The 25899-nt window shown below is 43.9% G+C and overlaps 1 protein-coding gene across 4 annotated transcripts in view; it reads right to left on the minus strand.

Moving 5' to 3' along the window:
• Positions 1 to 25899, minus strand: part of DSE (dermatan sulfate epimerase) — a 63538-nt gene that overhangs the window by 36648 nt on the left and 991 nt on the right. For 3 of the 4 annotated variants that reach the window (XM_074990705.1, XM_074990706.1, XM_074990704.1), the window contains exon 2: positions 7891 to 8359. In XM_074990705.1, the coding sequence (XP_074846806.1) occupies positions 7891 to 8306 (416 nt within the window). In that variant the 5' untranslated portion in view covers positions 8307 to 8359. Of the gene's footprint in view, positions 1 to 7890; positions 8360 to 25899 lie in introns of those variants that run through there. The other variant, XM_074990707.1, reaches the window with a different exon arrangement.

Raw genomic sequence — 25899 nt, forward strand, 5'->3', positions numbered from 1 at the left:
ATCTCCCTGTGAAAGGGGAAAAGATCTGAAGGATCTTAATAAGAGGATCCCCTGCCACCCCCCGCAGCAGCTGTTGGGGCTTAGCTGGCAGAGCCAAGTGCTCCACCAGCTCTCCTCCCCCTTCACAGGGGGACCCCCTGCCCCAAATGCAGAAATAGGAGCTATGTGGATATCGAATATGTGTATCACAGGGAACTATTGCATTAAGAAACAAAATATATGCAGAGTACTTAATTTACCAACTATATTTGCTGTAGTTATTTGCATTTACTTTCACTGTACTGTACTTATGGAAAATGTAACTAAAATTTACTTATAGTTAAAATGCCGGTTATTTGAGGGTTCTGGATAATAGAATGCTGAATATGAAAGAGTTTACTGTATCTTGTCAGTCATCGCTGTTTTGTTGGAAGTTTTGTACTTGCTTGATTATAGTTCTTTCACACATAAGGCCCATCAAGTAAGACTTAATTTCAGATTGTACTCCCTGCTAAGCAATGTGTTCGCAACATGTTTGCATTAACAAACTGGGCTCTGGACAGTTAATATTTTGACCTGTGCTACATAAATTTCGACTTTCAGAATGGACAATCTCACTGTAATAAGGACAGAGAATTTGTGAAAGTACAGGGCATTGGATTTCACTTTTAAGGCTGTCTAGGTTAAAAACAAATGCTTTCAAAGTTATTTATCCAGTATATAAAACCTGATGAGACTCTTATGTGAGTCTCTAATTACCTCACTTATTTCTGAAACAGGCATAGCAAGCATATGGAACTAATCGCTGTTGCAGATCCCGTCAGCCAAAAATGCATTCTTGCTAGGGAAAATTCTGGAGGCTAATGATAGATAAAATGCCAGGGAGCTAATCTATAACATCCACCATTATCTTCCTTTCCACAAGAAGCTGCCTAAACAAGAAAACATGCTTTAAATAAAAGCACAAACTTTTCCTGAGATTTTAGACAAATTTCAGAAATTTGTAAACCCTCGATTCAGTGGACCCCAATTTAGCAGTCTTCAGGAACAATGGACATCCACCAGCCTCCTGCACCCCCCAAGAAAGTAAATGGTGGCAACTCACCAGAATCAGACCCACTGCTGGACCTGCCACCGGACCTGCTGGAGGAGCCGCTGCCAGTAGAACCACCATGCCCTCCTCCCACCAGGGTTGGGGCGTGTACAGGGGCAGGTGACACTTGAATATGCATTCCACCATTTGTGGGAGGTGCGCATGGGGCTACAATAGTGGGGACCCCAGCTGCTCTGGCAGCTCCTCCTGCTGCTCCTGCTGAGCCAGCTGTGGCGGCTCCGGCCGCTCTGGTGAGTTGCTAGCATTTACGTGGGGTGGGGAGAGGACTAGAGGAGCAGCAAACCTTCGGATTTAATGGACTTTTGGCTACAATGAACACCCCTCCCTCCATTAGTCCATTAAAATGAAGGTTTACTGTATCTTCTTAATGTCCCAGCGCAAACATGTTTAAAACGGCTCCTTTATTAAGACTGACTTTTTGTTGTGCTGTCTCTTTCTTCCTTACTAGATTCCAAAGGATCCTCTGCTTCCATATTATTTCTTTACTGACTGTGTAATAAATCGGAGCAATGTCTTGATTCCATTTGGAGTCATAGGGGGGTGACTCACCTCCCTACAAAGATCACGAGCTCCTGCTCTGGTTTCAAATGGGTCAGTTCCAGGGTCACTGAGCTCAGCCTGGCTGCAGGCAGAGCAGTAAATCAGTCCAGCGTGGGGCCCTGGTTTAGGTTGGGGCAAGAACAGAGGTAATGACCATTAATTCCAGGCAAATTAGTTATGTTTTCTGAAGCTCCATTCCTGTGGTATTGCATGTTCTGTTCTGTTCTGTATGGGTTCATCTACCATGCTCCTGGGCACAGTATCTGAGCTTCATCTAGTACTCCAATAGTATGTTACACCATTTTACTAATATCTCTCATGTATTTGGAGGTCAAAGTGTGTGCAGTGGAGTATGTGTTGCTATGTGTTTGTTTAAGAAAGCAAAGTCAAAGAAATGTGGCTTTCCCTGGCAGATGACGAGAACTATTTTGAGAAACTGTCTTCTATACTGATGAATTTTACCATTATTGTATGATGTCCTTTGTGCCAGAAGAGTGAAACGATCAACTGTGGTCTTCACTATGGACTTTGGTTGATCTTGCAAATATGATGGAGACTGAAAAGTTGTCTGCAAAGTATCTCACATACCAATCCAGGAGCCACCTAGTTTGTTTTGTAGAGGAAAGTCACAACAAAAGGAATTTGCTGAATAGAGAAAGAGTGAAATCTGGGACATCCTGAATAGCCTAAGAGCCAACTGTCTCTCCTTGGCTACGTCTACACGTGCACCCAACTTCGAAATAGCTTATTTCGATGTTGCGACATCGAAATAGGCTATTTCGATGAATAACGTCTACACGTCCTCCAGGGCTGGCAACGTCGATGTTCAACTTCAACGTTGCTCAGCCCAACATCGAAATAGGCACAGCGAGGGAACGTCTACACGCCAAAGTAGCACACATCGAAATAAGGGAGCCAGGCACAGCTGCAGACAGGGTCACGGGGCGGACTCAACAGCAAGTCGCTCCCTTAAAGGGCCCCTCCCAGACACACTTTCATTAAACAGTGCAAGATACACAGAGCCAACAACTAGTTGCAGACCCTGTATATGCAGCACGGACCCCCAGCTGCAGCAGCAGCAGCCAGAAGCCCTGGGCTAAGGGCTGCTGCCCACAGTGACCACAGAGCCCCGCAAGGGCTGGAGAGAGAGTATCTCTCAACCCCCCAGCTGATGGCCGCCATGGAGGACCCCGCTATTTCGATGTTGCGGGACGCGGATCGTCTACACGTCCCTACTTCGATGTTGAACGTCGAAGTAGGGCGCTATTCCCATCCGCTCATGGGGTTAGCGACTTCGACGTCTCGCCGCCTAACGTCGATTTCAACTTCGAAATAGCGCCCAACACGTGTAGACGTGACGGGCGCTATTTCGAAGTTACTGCCGCTACTTCGAAGTAGCGTGCACGTGTAGACGCAGCCCTTGACTGCAAGGCCTGAGAGAAAGGGGTTTGTGCAGCTTATTGCTATATAAATCAGGGAACAGAATCCCCTCCCAAAGTTAAATGTCAAAACAGGTGATTTAAATAGTTGATTCATGTATGTGGGGACCTAATTGTCATGTCACTTTCTTTCTCCCAAGTCTCCTTTGTGATATGTAACTATAGCATTTTTTCTTGGGCATTGCCCCATAGCGTTCACCCAGTGCAGAATCTCTGCAGCCCACTACTTCCCCTTAGACTTTGTTCTGTTCTAGTTCCTAGACCACCAAGATAGGGTTTGTTGGGTTTTATTAACAACCTCACTTCATGGTGCAGCAGTGCAACTGCAGTTCTGCTGCTTTTCAAGTTCTCGGATACGCATAGGGAAGGGCTGGGCTCACAGTCTTAAGTCCCCCCTGAGACTCCCCTGAGCCTTCGAAGAGACCCAGAGGACATCTCCAGGGTGAGAGACTTTTGCTTTTTAATTAAAAGCAATCTATGAATAATTAGTCCTGTACATTCAAACTCTAACACAATGAATTTGCATATAATTCACCTCCTTCTTTAATCTGCCATCTCCCAGAGGTTTTATTTGGTATTGGAAGGATTATGGTTTTAATCAGTAAATCTCCATGAATGTTGATTCTGACATAGATACATAAAACAAAGATGAAATAATAATCAATAAGTACAAAAGGTAGGATATGGCTTGAAAAGTTAGTAATTTAATTTAAAGATATTTCTTCTGTGTAGTTTAATCTCTGATGTTATGCTGACCAAGTGTTTCAACAGCTAAAACTTTCACTTTTTGAATTTCAACATATAGGCGATGTCTACACTAGCCCCCCTCTTGCAAAAGGAGGATGCTAATGAGACACTTCGGGATAGGCTAATGAGGCACTGCAATGAATATGCAGTGCCTCATTAGCACAATGGCAGCTGCGACACTTTGAAAGTGCGGCTTTTGATCGCGTGCGGCCCATCTACACAGGGTCACTTCGAAATCCCCTAATTCCTATTTAGTTACAGGAATTAAGGGATTTTGAAATGTGCGGGGTCCTTTCGAAAAGGACCCTGTGTATACGAGCTGCACACGATCGAAAGCTGCACTTTTGAAGTGCCGCGGCTGCCATTATGCTAATAAGGCATGGCATATTCAGTGAAGTGTCTCATTAGCATCCCCCTTTTGAAAGGGGGGAGCTAGTGTAGATATAGCCCTACTGTCACTACTTTACTGTCTTTCCTTTCCCCTCACATAATTATCTGCAAAAGTAAAAATATAAATAGATAAAATAGGAAAAATACTTGAAATAAATATTATAAATAAACATTAGAATTTTGATGTATATCACAGAATTCTGCCAACACAAGTTTATAGAGCTACAGCCCCAGTCTGGCATGCCACATGGGCTCAGCAGCATTAGTGGATTGTTTTCATGGTAATCTCGAATAATCTTATTTGTCATTTTCTTTTATTCTTTGCCTACTACTTGTAACTATAAAGAACAGTGATTAAAGAAAAGGGGAAGAACTGACCTGAAAATACACTTCTATGGAAGGCACAGGAGACAAATGTTAACTTTGAGTGGTGTATGAAAATAAAACAGGGCTTCAGAGGCAATGTAAATCCATGAAGTTTTCTCTCTAAAAGTTAACCCATGATTTAAAGTGACACTATTGAAATATGAGAAAATGAACAAGTGCTCCACATTGAAGTTTCATATTGAGTGAAGGATGTTTTTATGAGATCAAACAACAGAGTTAGCTTATGAATAAAAGATTTTCCAGGCCAGACAGTTAAAAAAATGATTTAGTTGAGCCTCCACTCCACCCCTTGGGGAAGAGACCAAACAAAAGGTGTACATAAAAACTGCTACAGACAACACCGCAGTGTTTCCCAAACTTAAAATATTCGCATACCCCTTTTGGGATTCTGGCCTTATTGGCGTACCCCCTCTCCCTGTGCCATCCATGTGCTTATCTCCTGATTTTCAGTAATTTATTTTCTGCCATGTACTCCTTGAAATCCTTTTACGTACCACTGGTGATATATGTACCGTACTTTGGGAAACATTGGACTACAGCATAAGAAATGTCACTCATAATAACATGGGTTCCATGACCCTAACTCAGATTAAGCTCCTCCCTAGATAGCTCTCTTTCTCCTGATGTTTCTAGAGGTTTGCTTCTTACAGTCCTATTTCCTTCATCCCAGCTTTTCATTTGCTTTTTCCTCAGCAGGGTTTGGCTGATCTGTGTCCCAGCCTTTCACAGTCTACCAACCACCATCACTAGCTGTTATAAAAGTTATGCATTCATCTATTTGTCTTTTACTTAGGCCTGGGATGAACAAATGCTGCAGATTTTTTTTTTAAAAGAAGACAGAAATCAGAAGAATGCACTATCTTTTACACTACAAGTTGAGTTTCTCTAATCCACAACTCTCCTGTCCAGCAAACTCCGTGATCTGACATGATTTTAGTTAGCCGGACGACCACTTATCATACATGTGGCCAAGTTTCATGTGGTCCCATAAAGTTTGTTTACAGCCACCAGATCTGGCTCTCAATGTCCTGTGCTGGTATTTAGCTGTTATTTACCCCTAAATATCTTCTAAGAGACCAGTAAGCAGTGAAAGTGTTGGCAATGTGCTAGAAAATACTGACCTCCCATTGTTTGAAAAATTCTTTCATTTGGCACTGGTCAAGTCCCGAGGGTGCAGCTGAGAGAGGTGCAACCTGTACGTTCATCGCACAGTTGCTCAGACATAGAAACAACTCAAAACACAAAAACCCAGAACAGGAAAGAGAAGCGAATTTCAAAGGGAAAACAACAACAGGAAGGCTACATCTACACTAGCCAAAAACTTTGAAATGGCCATGCAAATGGCCATGTCGAAGTTTACTAATGAAGTGCTGAAATACATATTCAGCGCCTCATTAGCATGCGGGCGGCCTCAGCTCTTTGAAATTGATGCGGCTTGCCGCTGCGCAGCTCGTCCAGACGGGGCTCCTTTTTGAAAGGACCCCAGCTACTTCGAAGTCCCCTTTCTATAGGCCATCCCCACCTGGCTAAGGAGGTTAACAGGTTCAAGCACAGGATGTCACATAGGTGCTGAAAATCAGGACTGAAGTGCTTTGATAAATTAGATGTTTCAGATGGTCTTTAATCAAAAAAGCAAATTCCACAAGCCATTCTGTGTGACAACACTGACAAATCAAATTTATGAAATTTGAAATTTAACTTTGGAAAAAAACATCTGTATACAGTATTAAGTCTTACAGATGAAGAATATCATCTTGCTTTTTCCCTACCAGTGAGAATCCTACTAAGAAGGTAAGAAGTTCTACCTCCTTGCAAGAGATACTATGTGAGACTCTTATTTAAAGCCAAGTAAGCGGGGGCAAATACATTAATATTTCATAAAGGCCAGAATACGACACCCTTGCTTACACAAAATGTAATCTTTTTTCTATCTCAAGGTACGTCCACACTAGAAACATAAACATATAAACCTATATTACGTCAATTTACAGCAACTGCTGTAGTTACTGTAGTAGTTGATGTCCACTACCCTCCTCAGGTCGGTGGAGCATGTCTGCCCCTGGAGCACTGATAGAAGAGGGGCAATGTGGGGAGCAGAGTGCTTGGTCCCTCAGTTCCGTCTGCAGGTCCCTGCTGGACAAGTGGTTGCCCCACAGGCTCCAGGTGGGCTGCTCATAACCCCCACTGAACTCCCCACAGTCCTTGCCAGCAATGGAAGGAATCCACCTGGTGCGTCTCAGCTTCCCATTTCCTGCCAGGAGTAAAGGGGAAGTCGCCCCGTGTTTCTTGCTTCCCTGTTCCCCACCAAGAGCAGCGGAGAAGCTGCCCGGGGCTTCTTGCCTCCCAGTTCCCTGCCAGGAGAATTATTGCTTCTGGGGGGCAGGTTCAGCTGCTCCAGCTTCTCAGCCTCTCTCACCTGCTCCCCGTCAAGAGTCAGCCAATCATGGCAATTTTGCCTGATAATGGAATTCAGCTTCCCTGGCTTCTTTCCCTGAATTCCATTCTTGTCCTAACTCCCAGCTGGGAGCGGGACCCAGCCCCACTTCAGAGGAGTCAAGGCAGGAAAGAACAGCTGGGCTCTACCTGCCTGTCTGTTTTGTCAGTTTCACAGCATACACCATGAAATTTACAAGACAGACAAGAGATAAACTAAGTGATGCAGTGTGTACACAGACATGGAGTCACCCTAACTACAGTGACATTAGCCATACACCATACACATTAGCCATACACCATACATCATGGAAGTGAAGTAATTATGTCAGTGCAAGAGGACACTTACCTGAGCAGGAAGGAGGCTGTAGTATAGACATTGACATAGTTGGGGTAGTGTAAGCTGCCTTACCTCAACCTACCTGGGTAACATAGACTAACTCCTTGTCCCTGGCAAAAATAAAAAGCCATGCAGCACAAACTTGGGGTGAAATCCTGGACCCCCTTGCAGAAGTTAGGAATCCTACCACTGACTTCAACAGAGCCAGGATATCACTCCAGGATTATAAAATGAGTACTCTGTCACAATTAGAATTATTTATAGCAGACAGTGATCAGTGAAGACTAAAGACTGGCTGAGGCGCTTTTTTCATAGAGGGCAAATGATTTCTCAGTCATATTTGCTACCAAACTAAGTATACAGACAACTGAATTATGATTTGGGATATTCAGAACAAGCAAGCCTATCAAATTAAATATAAAAGTTGGTATCTTCATACTAACATAGCCTTATTCATTCACTCACTCATTTAATTACTAGCAGAGTTTATGCAGTAAGAACAGAAAAAGACAAAAATCTACCAACTAGGCTGAGCCGCCATCCTTTCCATGTAATCCTTGGCCATGTTTATGGCTTCAATATTCTCCGGGTAGAGCACACAGAACATAGCCAGAGCTCCCAGATTGTTGCCATAAATTTCATTCCACCGAGAACTGAACTCCTTGGGATCCCAAGGAGGAAGGTACTCCAGGGGACTAGACAACATCGTCTGAACTGCCTCAGTCAGACGAGCTGCAATGTGCTGATGCGTAGTAGCAGCCTTGCTCCGCAAATCCTCCACCTCTCCTTTAGAAAAGTAAAGCATGGGGTAGCTGTCGTAGTTGGCATTGACAAAAGGAATCAGAGCACTTGAATTCTCTTTGATGGTGGAAGCCAAAGAGAAGCAAACCACATATATGAAAAACACACTGGGAGCCCCCCGTGTGTGAGTCCTCATTGTGGCATCAGATCTCCAAGTCTCAAGGGCAGCCAAACCATCTTTGAAATATCCTAGAGATGACAAACAAAAGGATCATTAGACACAGTTCACTAGACAACAGTTGCCATCACAGCTTATTTTACAAGAAATCTGACTCAGTCTAGAGTTACAAGAAAACAAGTGTGCTGTACAGGTGGCTTTTAAATCATTTTTGCCTGGATACTTCGGATAAACCTATGCTGAGCAACCCACTTTAAAATCAGGGAAACTGCATTTTGGCGAAGGAAGGTCCTTTCCCACAAACACATCTCTACTCATAGTCCAGAGTTATGAGGATGGTATAATATACACAGATACCTACAAGTCAAAACAGAGCATCAATTCTCGATTTCCTAAGAATCAGAAAAATTCTGATTGTGCCTAAAGTAAAACACCACTGACTGTGCTAGCTAAGGTGGGGGAGGGAAAGAGAATTAGAGATTGTGTTACCAGCAGCCAAGACTGTGTGCTGGATTGGCTGATGTTACCGCTGTGGAATAAAGATTTTGGAATGCAAGAGGTTTGTGCTGGGGTCATTTTATACTGAGTACAAGGCCTCTAGTTCTGACACGTCATCATTTAAAAAAGAAAAAAGCAAGCAGGCAACAGAGCTCTTGCAAAACATATTGAATAAATGGCCCTTGGGGTGGTGTGGAGGTTTTTTCTTTTTATTTCAAGGGGTCTTCCATTTTCCAGGTGGAGATTTATTATTATTAGTCACTAAAGAAGCAAAACTGAACAAAAGCACATTTTCGTAATATATGACTATCTTAAAACATGTTTAAATGACAAATATATACAGAGGTTAAATATGTTTAAATATAGGTAGTTACCTTTTTTTTTTTTTTTGAAAATGATTAACCCTCTAGCTTAGTGTCCCAGAAAATCCAAGGCTAGGATCCCCCCCTAAGAAAGTCAGGGAATTCCTGAAATTCTTCATCAGGGAAAGGTTACAGAAAGCAGACCCAAGAGAGAGAGTTTTATGTAAATAATAAGCAGTAGTTTTCAATTATTAAAATGAAAAGTAGTCTGAGGGAAACCAGCAGCCAAAATCAAAAATAAAATGGTATTTCCAAGAAAAATGTAGTTCATAGATTCAGAAAGACAAATTTTAAGAGTCTAAAGTAGTTTTCTACCCACCCCATGAAGTTGTTAGGCTGTTACATCCGTATTTAGGTACCCTGGCCCTGATTCAGAAAGGTATTTAAGCACATACAAAGTCAGTGGGACTACTTATGTGCTTAAAGTTACACATGTGCTGAAGTGCTTTTTTGAACTGGGACCATAAAGAAAAAGGAGCTTTTTAGTACTGGGCACTTTTGAAAAATCAGGTCATTATTCTGATGTCTACATATGAACTTAGGCACCAGGTTTTTAAGTTTTGACCATGTTGTGTGTCTTCTTTCACGTGTGCCATCGGGAAAAGAAAAATAATACAAGTATCCTTGTTCAGTCACCAGCTTCTAGCACAATAATTCTTTTAACATTAATGGGAGGAAAAAATGAATAGAGCTTTTGTAAGTGTTTTGTTACATTGCATGAATAAGTTCTGTCTTTTATACAAAAGGATTATGATGGAGCAATTGTATAGATTGCTGGGGACTATTTCTATTGTCTCTAGTATCTCTCTCACATGAATAGGTTTAGCCAGTTACTCTTAAAACTAATCCTGTCAACCAGCTGTAAACAATGAATTCCTGAAACAGAATATTCTGAGAGGAAGGAGATAAAAACCAACCAAACCAGTACATCATGTTTGAAACATGATGTGGATTTTCTAATAGTTCTGAAGGAGTGTTTCCACAGTAAAAGCTACAGTTTTCCATAAGTACTCTTAATCCTTTAGATTTCAAGAAAAAAAAATTAAACAAAAGATAAACCAGAAAGGAGTTCTGAAGACAAGCAACAATTCCTGATTCTAGAATATGGAAGAATTAATTATTTTCTTCATGGCTATACGTTACAAAAAATCACCCTGCTGCCCACAGAATGACATTCAACATGCAAATTTCTCATTTCTCTTTCTGGTTCCAGTTCAAGAAAGTACTTCCCAGCAACAAGAGGACATAAGAATTTGCTCTCATGAGGACGCATGATTTCCTGAATCAGAGCCTCTGAACAAACACCACAAAATACAGGACAATTTTTCCAGGGTCTTTGCAAAGTAGATTATGTTTTCCTAGTATCCCACCATTCCATTAATAGCAAACAATACAAGTGATGCACCATTTCCACCCTCCGTAAATTTCTCAATATGGAACTGAAATATAGATGGCAGATGAACCTTTATTTCTCCCTTATATTTACAGTAGCCATTACACAAGACTGACAGATCTGAAGCTAGGCTGTTGTAGGAATAAAGCTCATCTTCTTTCATTATATTCAGAATCAAGATCTTGAAGAAAGTCAGTGGATACCATTAAAAACAGTATTTTAAAATCATTCTTGTTTGAATTTCATGTATCCAGAAGTAAAATATTAAATGACCACAAGGATATTCTTAAATTACAGAGAAGAACACCATTCTATACTTAAAGTTCAAAAAGGCCAAAATCATGTCCTCTGTCCCATCAGTATCTAGGGGCCTCAAGATAGCACTAGTAATGCAAGGGAGGATGCAGGTCAAATTTCTTCCTCTAGATCAGGGGTCTGAAACTGAAATAGTGAGAAGAGCCATTTTTTCAAATTCAGTTACAAAAATCAATACTTGAAGAGCTATGATGCATGTGACTTTGAGACAGTCCTTAATAAATAGTGTCAAACCCGACTTTGTCATCCCTCTTTTAAGAGCAGCACACACAAAATGATTTGTACCAATTAGAAAGTTAAGTTAACTGCAGGGAGGCCACTCCAGCCCACCTGCCTGCCGCAAATGGCGGCTGTTCTGGTTGGGCTGGAACGCCGCTGCCTGTGGTTCACCCAGGCCCCTGCATATTAGGTCTGCTCCGGCCACACTGGTGCACCCCCTGACTAACATGGGCCTGCAGGGCTGGAATAACTCCCTGCCTGTGGTGGGTTGGGGGGCTGCTCCAGCCCCGTTCTGGTTAATTGTAACTAGTAAGCTTCATTTGTTGCTGGTGAGGCTTACTGGTTAACTGTTAACATCCCTAAACCAGGTTTTGTCAAGACAAGGAGGATGTTGGTGTAAGTGATTAAACAGTCAAAAGACAATACAGAAACTTTTAGATTCATTTGTGGATCCTTGCAAACTTCATCTTTATAAAGAAGCAGTGCCATTGATAATGGTGGTAATAATGGAGACAATCACACATCTTTAAGGCTCATGAAACATGAAAAGCTTCAATAATAAAATGATATATAAAACTATAAGTCATGGCATTAATTAATAATGATGACCTGTTACAGGTTATGCTGCCCTATACAAACTGGGACTACAATGATAGACTGTATCTTGCCCCCAGGGAGGTCAGACAGCAGTACAGCCAACCCATAGGTTCTGTCGGGGGGAGCAGCTTTCATGTAAGTCTCCAGCACAAACTCTCCAGGAGATGTTCTACCTATTTGTACGGTAAGCACAGTGGATGTGGTTCACCTTTTAAGACATGTGGGTAGTCAATTTCTTATCTGCAGTTCAGGGTCGAGATTCCCTTAGTTGGAACAGCAGGTTAGACTAAAATTGGGGCCCACTCCTTTTCTTCTTTTGATTTTGGAAGATGTACATGGCCACAGTTTTCCAAGTTAAAAATGTCTATTTTACTAATTTTTATTTATCTTTACTTCAAGAAAAATCCATGAGAATTATTAATTAGTATAATAACAAAATATACTCTCGAAAATAGGAACATATTTTACATAGCTAATTAAAAATAACTATACATAAAATGTTGTATGTATTGTTATTTTTAATTAGCTACGCAAAATATGTTCCTATTTTCGAGAGTATATTTTGTTATTATACTAATTAATAATTCTCATGGATTTTTCTTGAAGTACAGATAAATAAAAATTAGTAAAATAGAGACATTTTTAATTTGGAGCAGATAGGGTGTATAAATAATACTTCGCCCTGGGTGCAAAAATACCTAGTTATAGCTCTGAATAGGGATGAGGCCTCACGGGGAAGAGGCAGGGTTGGAGTAAGCCTTAGGAAGAAATGGTGGAGAGGGATGAGGCATGGCGCAAGATGCAGGGTAACGGAGGTTCCAGCGTTCCTGCCAATTTTTAAAGGTTATGAAGTTGGCAACCCCATTTGCTGAATGGGAATGGACCCAACCACTTGCCTAACTGCTCTGCTAAATTGGGGCTTCCATACTCTGGAGCACAATTAATGCACTTTGGAGCCATCCTAGCTGAAAGACTCAACACATTTTAGAATCTTCTTCATCTGTGTAATGGGGATAATTTCCTCCCACATCTTACACAGTAAAGTTTAAAGGCTAAAGTCATCTCTCTCTCTCTCTTTCTGCAGATGCAAGGTGCTATGTGAGGGCAAAGGAAAGAATCTGACCCCAAAAGGTAACAATTATACTAATATAAGTGTGTATGTTTTTAAATTCACTACAATTGTATTACTATATAAAGTAAATTTCAATTACTGTAGTTGAATTCATTTATTTTGAAAATTAACTTTTGTAATGCTGAATAACCCTTAATAGAATTGTCAGGTGATTTATATTGTTTGTGTAGTGTTCTCTAATGTGTTTGTTTTTCTAAGATGCCGAATGTTACAGAAATAAATCAAATTATTTTGCAAACAAGTAAGAAACCCGATTATTTGAAGAGCTGGGGTAATTACAAATTTGATCAGATAATCAGTAGTGCATACAATCAGATATAAGCGGTAAGAGACTAAATGCTCACACATGCTCCCAGTTTGTTAGAGAGAAAGTAATATACAAGATAGTCAGATAACTGGAATCTTATCATACAATATTATTTAAATTAAGTTGTCCCCAAGGCTCTCTACACCAATATTCCAGATGAAGATGGATTACAAGCAATCAGGAATATCATCCCTGATGTTACCACAGCCAATCTGGTGTCTGACCTCTGTAACTTTGTTCTCACCTGCAATTATTTCCGATTTGGGGACACCTTATACCTCCAGATTAGTGGCACTGCTATGGGCACCCGCATGGGCCCACAATATGCTAATATATTTATGGCTGGCTTGGAACAACTATTTCTCAGATCTCGTCCCCTATTAGCCCTCCTTTGCTTATGATACATCAATGATATCTTTATGACTTGGACCCATGGTAAAGAGACTCTAGAAGAATTCCACAGAGACTTATAACAATCTGCCCCCCGCCCCCCAATCAATTTATGCCTCTACTGCTCCACATGAGAGATACATTTCCTGGACACTACAGTACAAATCAAGGATACCCTGATCAGTGCCACAGTCTACCAGAAACCTACTGACTGCTATACTTACCTACCCCTTTCTAGCTTCCATCCTGCACACACAACACGATCCATCATTTAAAGTCAAGCCCTTAGGTACAATCGCATCTGCTCTGATCCTACCGACAGAGACCAAAAACTACAAGATCTCTACCAAACATTTACAAACCTGAATTACCCATCGGGAGAAGTAAAAAAATACAAATAGGCAGGGCCAGACAAATACCCAGAAACCAACTACTCCAAGATAGGCCCAAAAAAGCCAATAACAGAACACCACTTGTCATTACCTACAGCCCCCAACTCAAAACACTGCAACACATCATTAAAGACCTACAACCTATCCTAAATCAGAATGCCACACTCCAGAAGACCTTTGGTGACAGGCCTGTTCTTTCCTATAGACAGACTCTCAACCTTATGAGGATTCTCACTAGCAACCACAGGCTATACCACAATACTACTAATCCTGGAATTTTTCCTTGCAACAAGCCCTGTTGCCAACTTTGTCCACATATCTATTCCGGAGATACCATCACTGGACCTAACCATGTTACTCACAGAATCACGGGCACATTCTCCTGTTCCTCAAGTAACATCACACATGCCATTGTGTGCCAACAATGCCCATACACCATCTATATAGGACAGACTGCAAACACTCTTCGACAAAGAATGGACACAAAACAGACATAAAAAACCTCCTAATTCACACACCTGTCAGCCAGCACTTTAATGGAGTGGGGCATTCTGTTAACGACCTGAAGGTCTGTGTTTTACTGAAAAGGAACTTTAACAACCGTTTACAGAGGGGATGCTCAGAACTGTCATTTATGTTCAACTTCAACACATTAACATGTGGTTTGAACCGGGACAGCGATTACCTGGCCCATTATAAGGACTCTTTTACATACTTTGTTTTATCTAACTCTTAACTCCCCACCCCCGACACACACACCTCCCTCCTGCCACCCCCTGCTTTTCTGATTTGTCAACCTTGAAAACAATTTTTGGACCTTTGTGCTTTATATGTTGAGTGTGTTCTCGTAAGGCTATGATCTGAAGAAGTGGGTCTGTCCCATGAAATCTCATCACCTAATAAATTATTTTGTCAGTCTTTAAAGTGCTACATGACTGCTTTTTTATTTAGTTACAATAGTGAGTAACCATTTTTCCTTCTTCTTCGAGTGTTTGTTCATATCTATTCGTGTTAGGCGATTCACAAGCTAAACCCAGACGGAGGGGTCAGAATCAATGTGGTACTGACTCAAGGACAGCGGCCCCGAAGACTACATCCTGTCTAGATTACTGTACAATAGCCTAGTGAGATGTGAAAGTGTGTACAGAGGACCATGTTGCAGCATGACAGATTTCCTGGAGAGACACATACGTTCAGGAAGGTGGTTGAAGAGGGCTGAGATCACATAGCGTTCACTGTGACAGGTGGCGGGGAAGCTTTAGTGAGGTCATAACACGCCTGTATACAGGATGCGACCCAGGAAGAGATACACTGTGATTAAACTGGAAGTCCCTTCATGTGCTCAGTAATGGCCACTAAAAGCTAGCTGCAAGGCCTTGCAAAAGGGCTTAGTCCAGTCACTATAAAAGGCAAGCACCAGCCTCATATCAAGAGAGTGCAGCTGCTGCTCCTACTGGGAGCTATGTGGTTTAGGACAGAAAACAGGAGGGAACATGTCCTGGCAAGTATGAAAGCTGGAAACCACTTTCAGCAGGAAAGCTGAGTGCGGGTGGAGTTGGACCTTGTCCTTATGGAACACCATGTAGGAGGCTCAGACACATGGGGCCAGAGCTCAGCCACCCTTCTGGCAGAGGTGATGGCCACCAGAAAGGCCACTTTCCAGGAGAGAACTAGTGGCCACAGGTTCAAAGAGGGGGGCCCATGAGCACCCAGAGTACCAGGTTAAGGTACCAGGCTGGGACCCACTGGTGGTGGGTGGAGATGGTCTATGCCTTTCAGGAAATGACCCATCATAGGGTGCGTGAAAATAGAGTGCCTGGCCTCCCTGAGGTGAGAGGCTGAGATAGCCGCCAGGTAAACCTTCAGGGAGGAAGAAGCAAAGCTCTGCTGCTTCAGGGAAATGAGGCAGTCCAGCACCTGTGCTACAGAAGTAGACACAGGAGCAAGGTTGTGCTGACTGCACCAGCAGGAGAAGTGTGTCCACTTGGTCAAGTAAGAACATTGCTTTTGCTAAGGAGGACCTACTGCACTGGCCCCAAACAAGTCTGCTGGGTAGGATTCAACCACAAAGCCACCACGCCATAAGGTGAAGAGAGGGGAGGTCTGGGTGGCGAAGGCAGCCATGGCTCTGGATGAGGAGGTCCAGAAACAGGGGAAGTCAAATAGACAGAAGCACAGAGAGTTCCCTCAGTGTGGGATACCAGCGGTAGCAAGCCCACGCTGGGGCTATGAGGACTATGTCTGCTTTGTCCTTGTAAACCTTTAGGAGCACCTTGTGCACAAGGGTAAACAAAGGAAATTTGGGCCAAAAGAAAACTGATGAGGTTCAACAAGAAGAAGTGCAGAGTCCTGCACTTGGAATGGAAGAATCCCAAGCACTGTTACAGGCTGGGGATGGACTGGCCAAGTAGCAGTGCAGCAGAAAAGGACCCGGGGATTACAGTGGATGAGAGGCTAGATAGGAGTTGTGTGCCCTTGTAGTCAAGAAGGCTAACAGCATATTGGGGTGCGTTAGGAGAAGAATTTCCAGCAGATCTAGAGAAGTTATTGTTCCCCTCTACTCAGCACTGGTGAGGCCACATCTGGAGTATTGCATGCAGTTCTGGGCCCCCAGTATAGAAAGGATGTGGATGTGCCAGAGCAGGTTCAGTGGAGGGCAACAAAAATGATTAAGGGTCTGGAGCACATGACCTATGAGGAGAGGCTGAGGGGTTTGGGCTCATTTAGTTTGCAGCAGAGAAGACTGAGGGGAGATTTGATAGCAGCCACCAACTTCCTTAAAGGGGGCTCTAAAGAGGATGGACAGAGACTGTTCTCCATGGTGACAGATGACAGAACAAGGAGTAATGGTCTGAAGTTACAGATGGAGAGGTGAAGGTTGGATATGAGGAAAAATGATTTCACCAGGAGGGTGGTGAAGCACTGGAATGTGTTACCTACAGAGGTGGTGGAATCTGCATCCTTAGGGGTTTTTAAGTCCTGGCTTGACATAGTCATGGCTGGGGCAATTTGGTTGGGGTTGATCCTGCTTTAGGGAGGGCGCTGGACTTGATGACCTCCTGAGGTCCCTTCCAGCCCTAGGATTCTATGATTCCATGAAAGGGATAAAGCAGCCCGGGGTTCATGGGATAAGGAATGTGTCTTCTGTGGAGCCTAGGCTGAGGCCCTAGAAGGAGCAGAATGCAGAACACTTCTGGTTGCTCTGAGATGCAAAGAGGTCCAGCTGGGGAAAGCCCCACTTTTGGAAGATCGAGTGGAAGACGTCCACACAAAATTGACCACTGTGAACAAGAACTGGTGACTGAGATGGTCCACCAGCTGATTCCGGACCCCCAGGAGTTCTGTCTCCACATCAATGTGAATGAGCTCCGGGCTGTTTGCCTTGCTTATCTGGTGTTCCTACCTCATCTCCACTGACAATAGGGTGACCATGTGTTACATCTGGAGGTGGGAGAGGAAGATAGGACACATTCTTCCACACTCTGCCACAAAGCTCTGCACCTGAGGGAGCATTCACCAGGTCTCTGTGTCCGTGGATGCTCAGGTAGACAAATTGTCTGGCCTGCAAATAGCTAACCCTGATGTGGCTGGTGGGCCCAAGATTCCCCACCCCTGCTCTAAGAGTTATACAAAGAAATAAAAGACAATTGGAGACAACATTCTTCAGTACTATGGAAATAATACCTGACATATCTAATCCTGAAAATTTTACTGGCTAACTAAGATTACATTTATATATTGCTTTAAGCTTTGCACTGCACGCTGCACGTAGTTAGCATAGTATACGACCCTGCAAGAAATATCACCCTGTAAGAACAAAGGGTTGCAAAATATTTGCAACACACTAGTTGTAACATGGCAAAGTACTTTAATCCACTTATTTCAGGCATTTTTAATCTTCCCATATGCTCTGCATGTCAGTCTCCTGCATTTATTTTTTCACATCTTATACTCTGTCACTTTTATAACCATTTATGTAAACCAATAAACAGCAACATGCACTCTGTTAAAAACATTATTTGCGAAGTTTTGTCACTTTCAAAACAAGATTTAAGTTGCTGGACACCCAAATAGAATCTCCATTGATTTTCCTCCCCAATTTAATATTTACTTAGCATTGAAATACTCCTTCAGTACTTTCCTACTATTGATAATATCATTGTCCTTAATTCTATTTTAGCCTATGCTTCATGGAGTGACTAAGAAAGTCATTTTGGAATACTCCTAAAGGCACTTATTTCCAACTAGTGCAGACTTGTTTGTTTAAACATTTGCAATCATTGAATGAAGCATCAGTCAACGTCACCATCAAAAATGTAAAACGACATGTGAGAAAAATATGCTGAAATAGACGGCCTTAGCACTTTTTATTTCAGATTCAACTGAAGTCACTTTGCAAGGGACAGATACATAGTTCAGGAGAGAAAATATAATTATTTTTGTTTGTAAACTCTTTTCAGAGACATCAAAATTAAAAGAAGAAAACAATAGAACTTGTTTAGTGTTTTAGTTTGGATGGACCCAAAGTGTTTTAATTGTGTTTTCAAGCCCCGATAACAGCTAAGGCTATAATCCTGGAAACACAGTCACACATTATTTATTAACTAGAAACCACAGTTAAGGATTAGCTCCTTGTCAGGGTAGGTATACACTGTTCAAACACATAGTAAAAATATAGGCCTAGCACCAAAGAGCCTATCCTTGAAAACAGTGCTTCTCAAACTTATTTAATCAGTCTCCCTTTCTTTATATCTGGAACCATTTATGCACCCCCGTCCCCGAACACACATACCCCCTCCACAACTACATATACACCACTCAGTCCAGAAGGCAGAGCAGAGAGCAGCGGATGGTGGCCAGATGCACTGCTCTGAAGGTGGCGCTGAGCCAGCAGCAGCACAGAAGTAAGGCCCTTGCTACCCTTACTTCTGTGCTGCTGTTACCACCTTTAGGGCTGACAGCCCGAGCCCCACTGCCTGCAGGTGAGGGACTTGAGTGTAGTGGGGAGGACAGAGCCTGATCCTGGGATGACTGCAGGGCTACATCTATACTAGCCCCAAACTTCAAAATGGCCACACAAATGGCCATTTCGAAGTTTACTAATGAAGCGCTGAAATGCATATTCAGCGCTTCATTAGCATGCGGGCAGCCATGGCGCTTTGAAATTGACGCGGCTCGCCACCACGCGGCTCGTCCCGATGGGGCTCCTTTTCGAAAGGACCCCACCTACTTCGAAGTCCCCTTATTCTTATGAGCAGATGGGAATAAGGGGACTTCGAAGTAGGCGGGGTCCTTTCAAAAAGGAGCCCCGTTGGGACGAGCCGCGCGGCGGCAAGGCGCGTCAATTTCGAAGTGCCGCTGCCGCCCGCATGCTAATGAAGCGCTGAATATGCATTTCAGCGCTTCATTAGTACACTCCGAAATGGCCATTTGTGTGGCCATTTGGGGCAAGTGTAGACACAGTCCAGGAGTGCAAAGAGGGCTGGGGACCTAAGCCACCTCCCGGTGAGGAACTGGGGACCAGAAGGACACAAAGCTTGAATCTCAGTTGGGGGCAACGTTTCCTGTAAACTGAGATCTTGGGCTACTGCCCAAGAAAGATTCAGGTGCTTCCCAGCTGATAAGCAGAGTGCCCACAGCCACTCACACCCAGCACTATGTGTTTCCATTGGTTGCGGGGCTCTATTTGTCCTCTTTGTCTACATCTGTTGGTATGCACACTGCCCTCCTGCATGAGCCTCAGCCATACGGGGCTGACAGCAACAGCTTCTTTTTAACTAAATAAAATAATACATAGAGCAAAGTACACCGATAACTGTTTGCAGGATCAGAGCCCAAGGCCGCTATTCTGTGTGAAGCGGTGGTACTGGACATTCCAAAAATTAAATATAGTCTTGCACACACACTGGGAAACAAACAGAGAAGGGAATAATTTGGGGTTACCAAACAAATGTGGATCTGGCATAGACCTGCCTCAGTGAAGGACCAGGAAGAGTAACAAAAGAAGAGGATGCAGAGTTGCAAAACATTCAAAGCATGGGTGTGAGGATACAAACAGTAGTATAGAAGAAGTTAGTCTGTCATAGATGTGAGAGATGAAAAAGAGCAATGCAATTAACTTGCTAATTTCCATCATAACCAATTTATTCCTAGTGCTTGGTCCGGCCGATAAGTATCCCACATGATGGAGTTTCACCACTGTCTGTAGGAGATCATCCCTCAGCCTAACAGTATCAGGAAGCTTTTCTGAGCTCCGTCCAGTCTGTCCATAAATGAGTTGCCCAGAACCAAACACAATATTGAAGATGTGGTCACAGCATGTCCCCAAGATGTACTGCTTCTGTGTACAGAAAGATTACACTGGGCTTGCCTGCTTCCATATCACAGTGCCAGTTCATTTGCTCTTCACTATTACTCATAAGAATGTCTCATCACCTCTGGTCTCCAAGTTTCCCTCTCCCATACACATTTATATGAAGCAGATTTTTTTCCATTTTAAATATTATTTTCTGTTCACGTTCCTAATCTTTTGAAACTTTTCTATTTTTCTCTCATCCAGCTCTCCAAAACTTCATAAACATGCAGAAATTCCTCTGTATGTTTGCACTGAAAGAAGCCTAATTTTTAGACATAAGGTGAAAGGTGATTTTCCAATAAGTAATTTCTCACACATTGGTATTTATCATGGCCCTTTTTGACTGAAGTAGCCCTCAACATAAAGTTGCTGAATGTTAAAGTCTTAGGCCCTGATCCTGGCTTGTGTCTCCATGGTACTCAAATCAGGACTGGGTCTCTACATTTCAGTATCTCACAGATCACATGCAATTTTAGCCAAAATGTTAATTCCCAATAATTATAAAAGACAAATTCTTAAAAATGACATAATGTCTATGCTGAATTTATAAGCAGATCCAGAAATACTCTACTTTAGCAGCAGTAACTAGACATTTGATTAGAAATCTTTCAACTGGTACAATATCTTAATCAAATACACAAAATATTTATATTTAAATTTACTAGATCTCAGATCCATATTAAAAACGAACAAGCAGCTAAGACTATTTAACTAAATAGTTTAATAACTTTTCCATATCTGGCACTGAAAAAACACCACCAAGTGGAGTGAAAAGACAAAGATTTTTATACTCCTGGCCTGCTGTATATAAAGCCAATACTGATTTCTATTATGTATTTCTTTGAGCCATAGCAGGAAAGAAAGACCAGCTAAAAGTGATTCCATTCCACTGGTAACATTTACAATGGCCTACTTGTTTGGGAAGTTAATACTTGACTATGTCACCTACTGCCAATTGTAGATGGACACCAGCATCAGTGCCTGCAAAGCAAAGACCAGCTTTTGAGTGCTTACATTAGAAATTTTGTACAATTCTAATTGCCACATTGGAGGTCACATTGGATGGCCATTTTGAAGATTACTAATAAGGCGCTGAATTCCTCTCAGCTGAGGGGAATAAGAGGATTTGGAAATGTGTGGGGTCCTTTAGAAAAGGACCCGTGTAGTCCCACAGAGCCGCGAGGGTTTAAAAGCTGTGATTTCAAAGCGCCGCAGCTGGAAGCGTCCTAATGCCAATGAGATGCTGCATATTCAATTCAGCACCTCATTAGTAATCTTGAAATGGCCATTTCGAAGTTTTGGCCAAGTGTGGCCACAGCCTATGTATTCTTCAAGCAGATTTACATTGGGAGTACTTTGCCACTTCAGTTATAGTGGTGTGCTATCCAGACAGAATGTTCCGAGAGCAGATTCAGCTTGTACCAGAAACACAGCTTTTGCCAGCCTCTCTTATCACACCCCTATGAACACAGCTGCACCAGTAAAAGTTTGTAGTGTAAACTTGCCCTTAGAAAGTTTGAACTCATTAAAGGGAATCACCTGTAGTTGTTAGATTACATAAATAAGAGTCAGTAATTTTAGGCAGTAATCTTGGACCCTTTTATATCAATGAGAGAGAAGAAGAGTTATTTAAGTTAAGTGCCAATGTTGACACAAGAACAAATGAACATAAACTTGCCATCAGCAAGTTTAGGTTTGAAATTAGATGAGGGTTTCTAACCATCAAAGGAGTGAAGTTCTGGGGCATACTTCGAAGGTAAGATGACCAGACATCCCAGTAAAATATGAGCTGGGCCTGATATTTACTTGTTTGTCTTGTGTTTCGAACTGATATACAGTCAGGATGCCATTTGTCTCAATATTTTAGCACAAACCTGAAGTACACCAGTCAGCACCTACATGGGAGTCCCAGCTGAACTTACGTGGGATGGCTCCCAGGAAGTGGCCAGCAGCAGAAGCCTGTAGTCCCTAGGCAAAGGGGTGCCTGTATGCTGCACCCGCCACAAGTGCTGACTCCATCAAAGCCAGGTGTGGGCATCTGCAGAGGCAGACAGTGTGCAAACCCCTCTGGCCACCTCTGACTCTGGGGCGTTTGTCCACTGCTTGACTTCCGGGAGGACTAGTGGCGCTTTGTTGCCCCTTTGCCCCTGCACTCACTGGCAGCAGGGAGGTGGAAGCACAGCAAGGACGTCCCAGCTCGAGCTGCTCTCCAGCCATGCCAAGCCACTTCCTGCTGGGGAGTGTGGGGGCAGTCCCACCCCTCCTCTGGAGAAACATGGCTGAAGAGCAGCACTGTGCAAGCTGCAGCTGCCTTGCTGTGCCTTCCCCACTGAGAGCAGGGGGTAGGGTGGGGTGGGGAAGCTGTATGGACTCCTGCTGTTGGCACTGGCCTTGCTTGTCCCCTGAGGTGCCTTGGCTGGGGGGAAGAGGTAAGGAGGGTGGAGCGAGGATGGGCTTGGCATGAGGTCAGAGCAAGGGGAGGATGTGGGCAAAGCAAAGGTGTGGAGAGGCGGGGCCTGGGCCAAAGAGCTGTCCGAGTCCTTCCCTGGGCTGGGGGAGGAGGAAACATGGCTGGTGCCCTTTTTCCGTTCCCCATCACCAGTCACATCTGTGCACTGGATTACCAGACGAGATTGCTTTTGAAGCAGAACCTAAATATTTGACCTCACATCCTGTATTTTAATTCCTAGATTATGTTCTTTTAAAACATTTTGTTTAGGTGCAGTAGATATTAGCAACATATGGTACGATAAAGACAGACAATGAGCCACCTCTCACCTGAAGTTTCTTTATTTTTGCTAAGTCTCAGCAGGGTAGACCTGTTAGTCTGTACACTCATCCCTCATTAAACGAGCATTTTACTTACGAGCACTCGCTAAAAAGAGGGACGCATATACCTACCTTTGTTCACTAGACAAGTGAACTCCCCCCCCCGCCACCTGGTTAATATGAGCCTAACCCCCCTCCCCGCGGCTCCAACCTGCCTCAGCCTGAACCCCCTGCTGGCCCCACAGACCCAACCCGCCACAGCCTGAACCTTCTGCTGGCCCCACAGACCCAACCCGCCACAGCCTGAACCCCATGCCAGCTCTATGGCCCCAGCCTGCCTCAGCCTGAGCCCCCTGCCCCCGCATGGACCCAACCTGCTGCAGCCTGAACCACCCCCGGCTCAAAACCCACCCCCTGCCCTACAGACCCAACCCACAGCAGCCTGAACCCCCCCACACCCCAGGGACCCAACCTGCCGCAGCCTTAACCCCCCCCGACAGCCCACCCCACAGACCCAACCCACCACCAGGTTTTAACCCTCCCTCCCTCTCATGGCCCAAGCTGCCCCCAGCCTTTAACCCTCCCCAAACCCAAGGTTCACTTACCTTTCAAAAGCAGTGCCACCTGCTGCCACTCCTTCGCTGAGTGACAAGCACCTGGAACCAATCAGAGACTTCTACATGTATTTTAAGGGGAATTTAGTGTCCCTCTTACAAGTTTTCAGCTACAAGCAGAAATTTGGGAACCAGTTGTGCTCGTATAGTGAGGGATGAGTGTATCTGCAAAACAACAAGAAGTCCTGTGGCACCTTAAAGACTAACAAATTTATCTAGACATAAGCTTTTGTGGTAAAGCCCACTTTGTCAGATCCATGTGTCTGATGAAGTGGTTTCTACCCCTGAAAGCTTATGCCCAAATAAATCTGTTTGTCTTTAAGGTGCCAGATGACTCCTCCTTGTTTTTGTTTTGCTGAACTGTGTCAAAAAACTTTAATATTTCTGAAACAGAGACTGGCCCTCCTGGAGTAACCAAAAATCATGCAGTTATCAAATGTGCCTGATGAACAGCTTAGCAAATAGCTTCTACCTGAACTTCACTATGAACTGAAATAATTATATCAAGTCTTTATGAATTCACATTGTCATGGAAGAATCTGTAGTGCCAGAAAAGTCCTGGGTTATAATCACTTTTCTGCAGCTTCACTTTGGAACACTACACATCGATGCCTACATTCCAAGGTAGTATCTATTTAGTACAGGATCTGATCTCCTTCCCCTTAAGGCACTATACCCTGCCACCAGCATAAGAACTGTGGAGGATAAAACAGATGATCCAGTAACTGTGGATCTACAACACTTGTATATTTTTGATAACAAGTGAAAATGGCACAGGGGGAACATCAGGCAAATTACTCAATTCCGTGCCTCAGTTTCCCTAGTTGCAAAACAAGGATGCTTCTCTTTTACATAGGACGGCTTTTTGTTTTGATAGTATATAGACTAGCACAGCTCCTTCTCTGTTACTATGTATCTTATGAGGTTTAGCTTGTTTGTAAATGACTTGGAAACTCTTGGTGTTAGAGAAGAGCGAAAGGCTAAAAAGGTAGCTCCAACATTTAAAACTTTTGTACTTCTTTGGGTCATTTTGTCCCCGTGTAGCTATCCATTTCTCTGGTATAGCAAATTTTGTGAGGAGCTGAATGTCTTGAGTAGCAGTAATCAGTCATTGATTAAGTCAGTGGTTTTCAACACAGCAGTCTGAAGTGTGTATCTAAGACTTCCAAAGGACCGCACATCTCCAGTTGTAATATGTCAGGGGACTGCAGTCGGGGTTCCCTCTGATCTGTGTAGATGCACAGCTGCCTAATCAGCCCTTTGCAGGGACTCCGGGCTGCCGAGCATGGAAGTGCCACAGCTATCTGCAGCAGCTCCCTACTGGGGGGTGGTGGAGTGTGTTCCCCCCAGCCACAGCAGGTCCCCAGTTGGGCTTGGGGGAAAACGTGCTCCTCTGTCCCCAGCAGCAGGGTTGGATTAAAATAGGGGCTTTGGGGGCTGGAGCCCCGGGCTACACTCACGAAGGCCCCTATGTTCAGGGCTAAAATGGGGAAAGGAAGTGGCTCTGCGCACTCCTGTTCCCTCCTCCACTCCCCCCTAGCAGGAACCACATTGCCGTTAATGCCTGTAAGATGCCATTGACTGGAGGCTTATATAAGCATCATAGAACTGGAAAGGACACTGAGAGTAATCAAGTCCAGTCCCCTGCCTTCACAGCAGGACCTAACACCATCCCTGACACTTTTTATTTCTCTCTTCCTTAAAATCTAACCAGCCCCAGACCCTTGAAAGCCCCCAACCCCCAAGGGCTGAACTCACAACCCTGGGTTCACCCCCACCACTCCCACTGGCTGGGAATCGTGGCCAATGGGATCTGTGCAGAGTAGCGCCTGCAAGTGAGCACAGGGCAGTGCGGACCACAGACAGCCACTTGTGCCCCCCGTCCCCAGCCTCACCATATGGTAGCTGCCCCAGATAAGCACTATGCACACAGCTTACTGGGAACCTCCTGCATCCTAATTCTGTCTCAGACCCTGCACCCTAACCTCCAGCCTCCCGTGCCCCAACTTGCACCCTGAGCCTAAACCCCCACCCAGACCCTGCTTCTGCACTGCAAACCCCTTGGCCTCCACCTGGTGTCCCCTCCTGCAACCAACCAACCATCTCCAACCCTATCCCAGAGCCTGCAGGCCAATCCAGAGCCCTCACCCCACCCAACCCTGAGCTTTCCCTGCACCGCAAGTCCCTAACTCCCTCCTGCAGCCAAAGTCCAACCCAAAGTCCCAGCTCCGAGCCTGCTCTACCACTCTAGCACCCTCCTAGACCCCA

Source organism: Carettochelys insculpta, chromosome 3 (assembly GCF_033958435.1).
Source record: "Carettochelys insculpta isolate YL-2023 chromosome 3, ASM3395843v1, whole genome shotgun sequence".
In the NCBI taxonomy this organism is placed as follows: Eukaryota; Metazoa; Chordata; order Testudines; family Carettochelyidae; genus Carettochelys; species Carettochelys insculpta.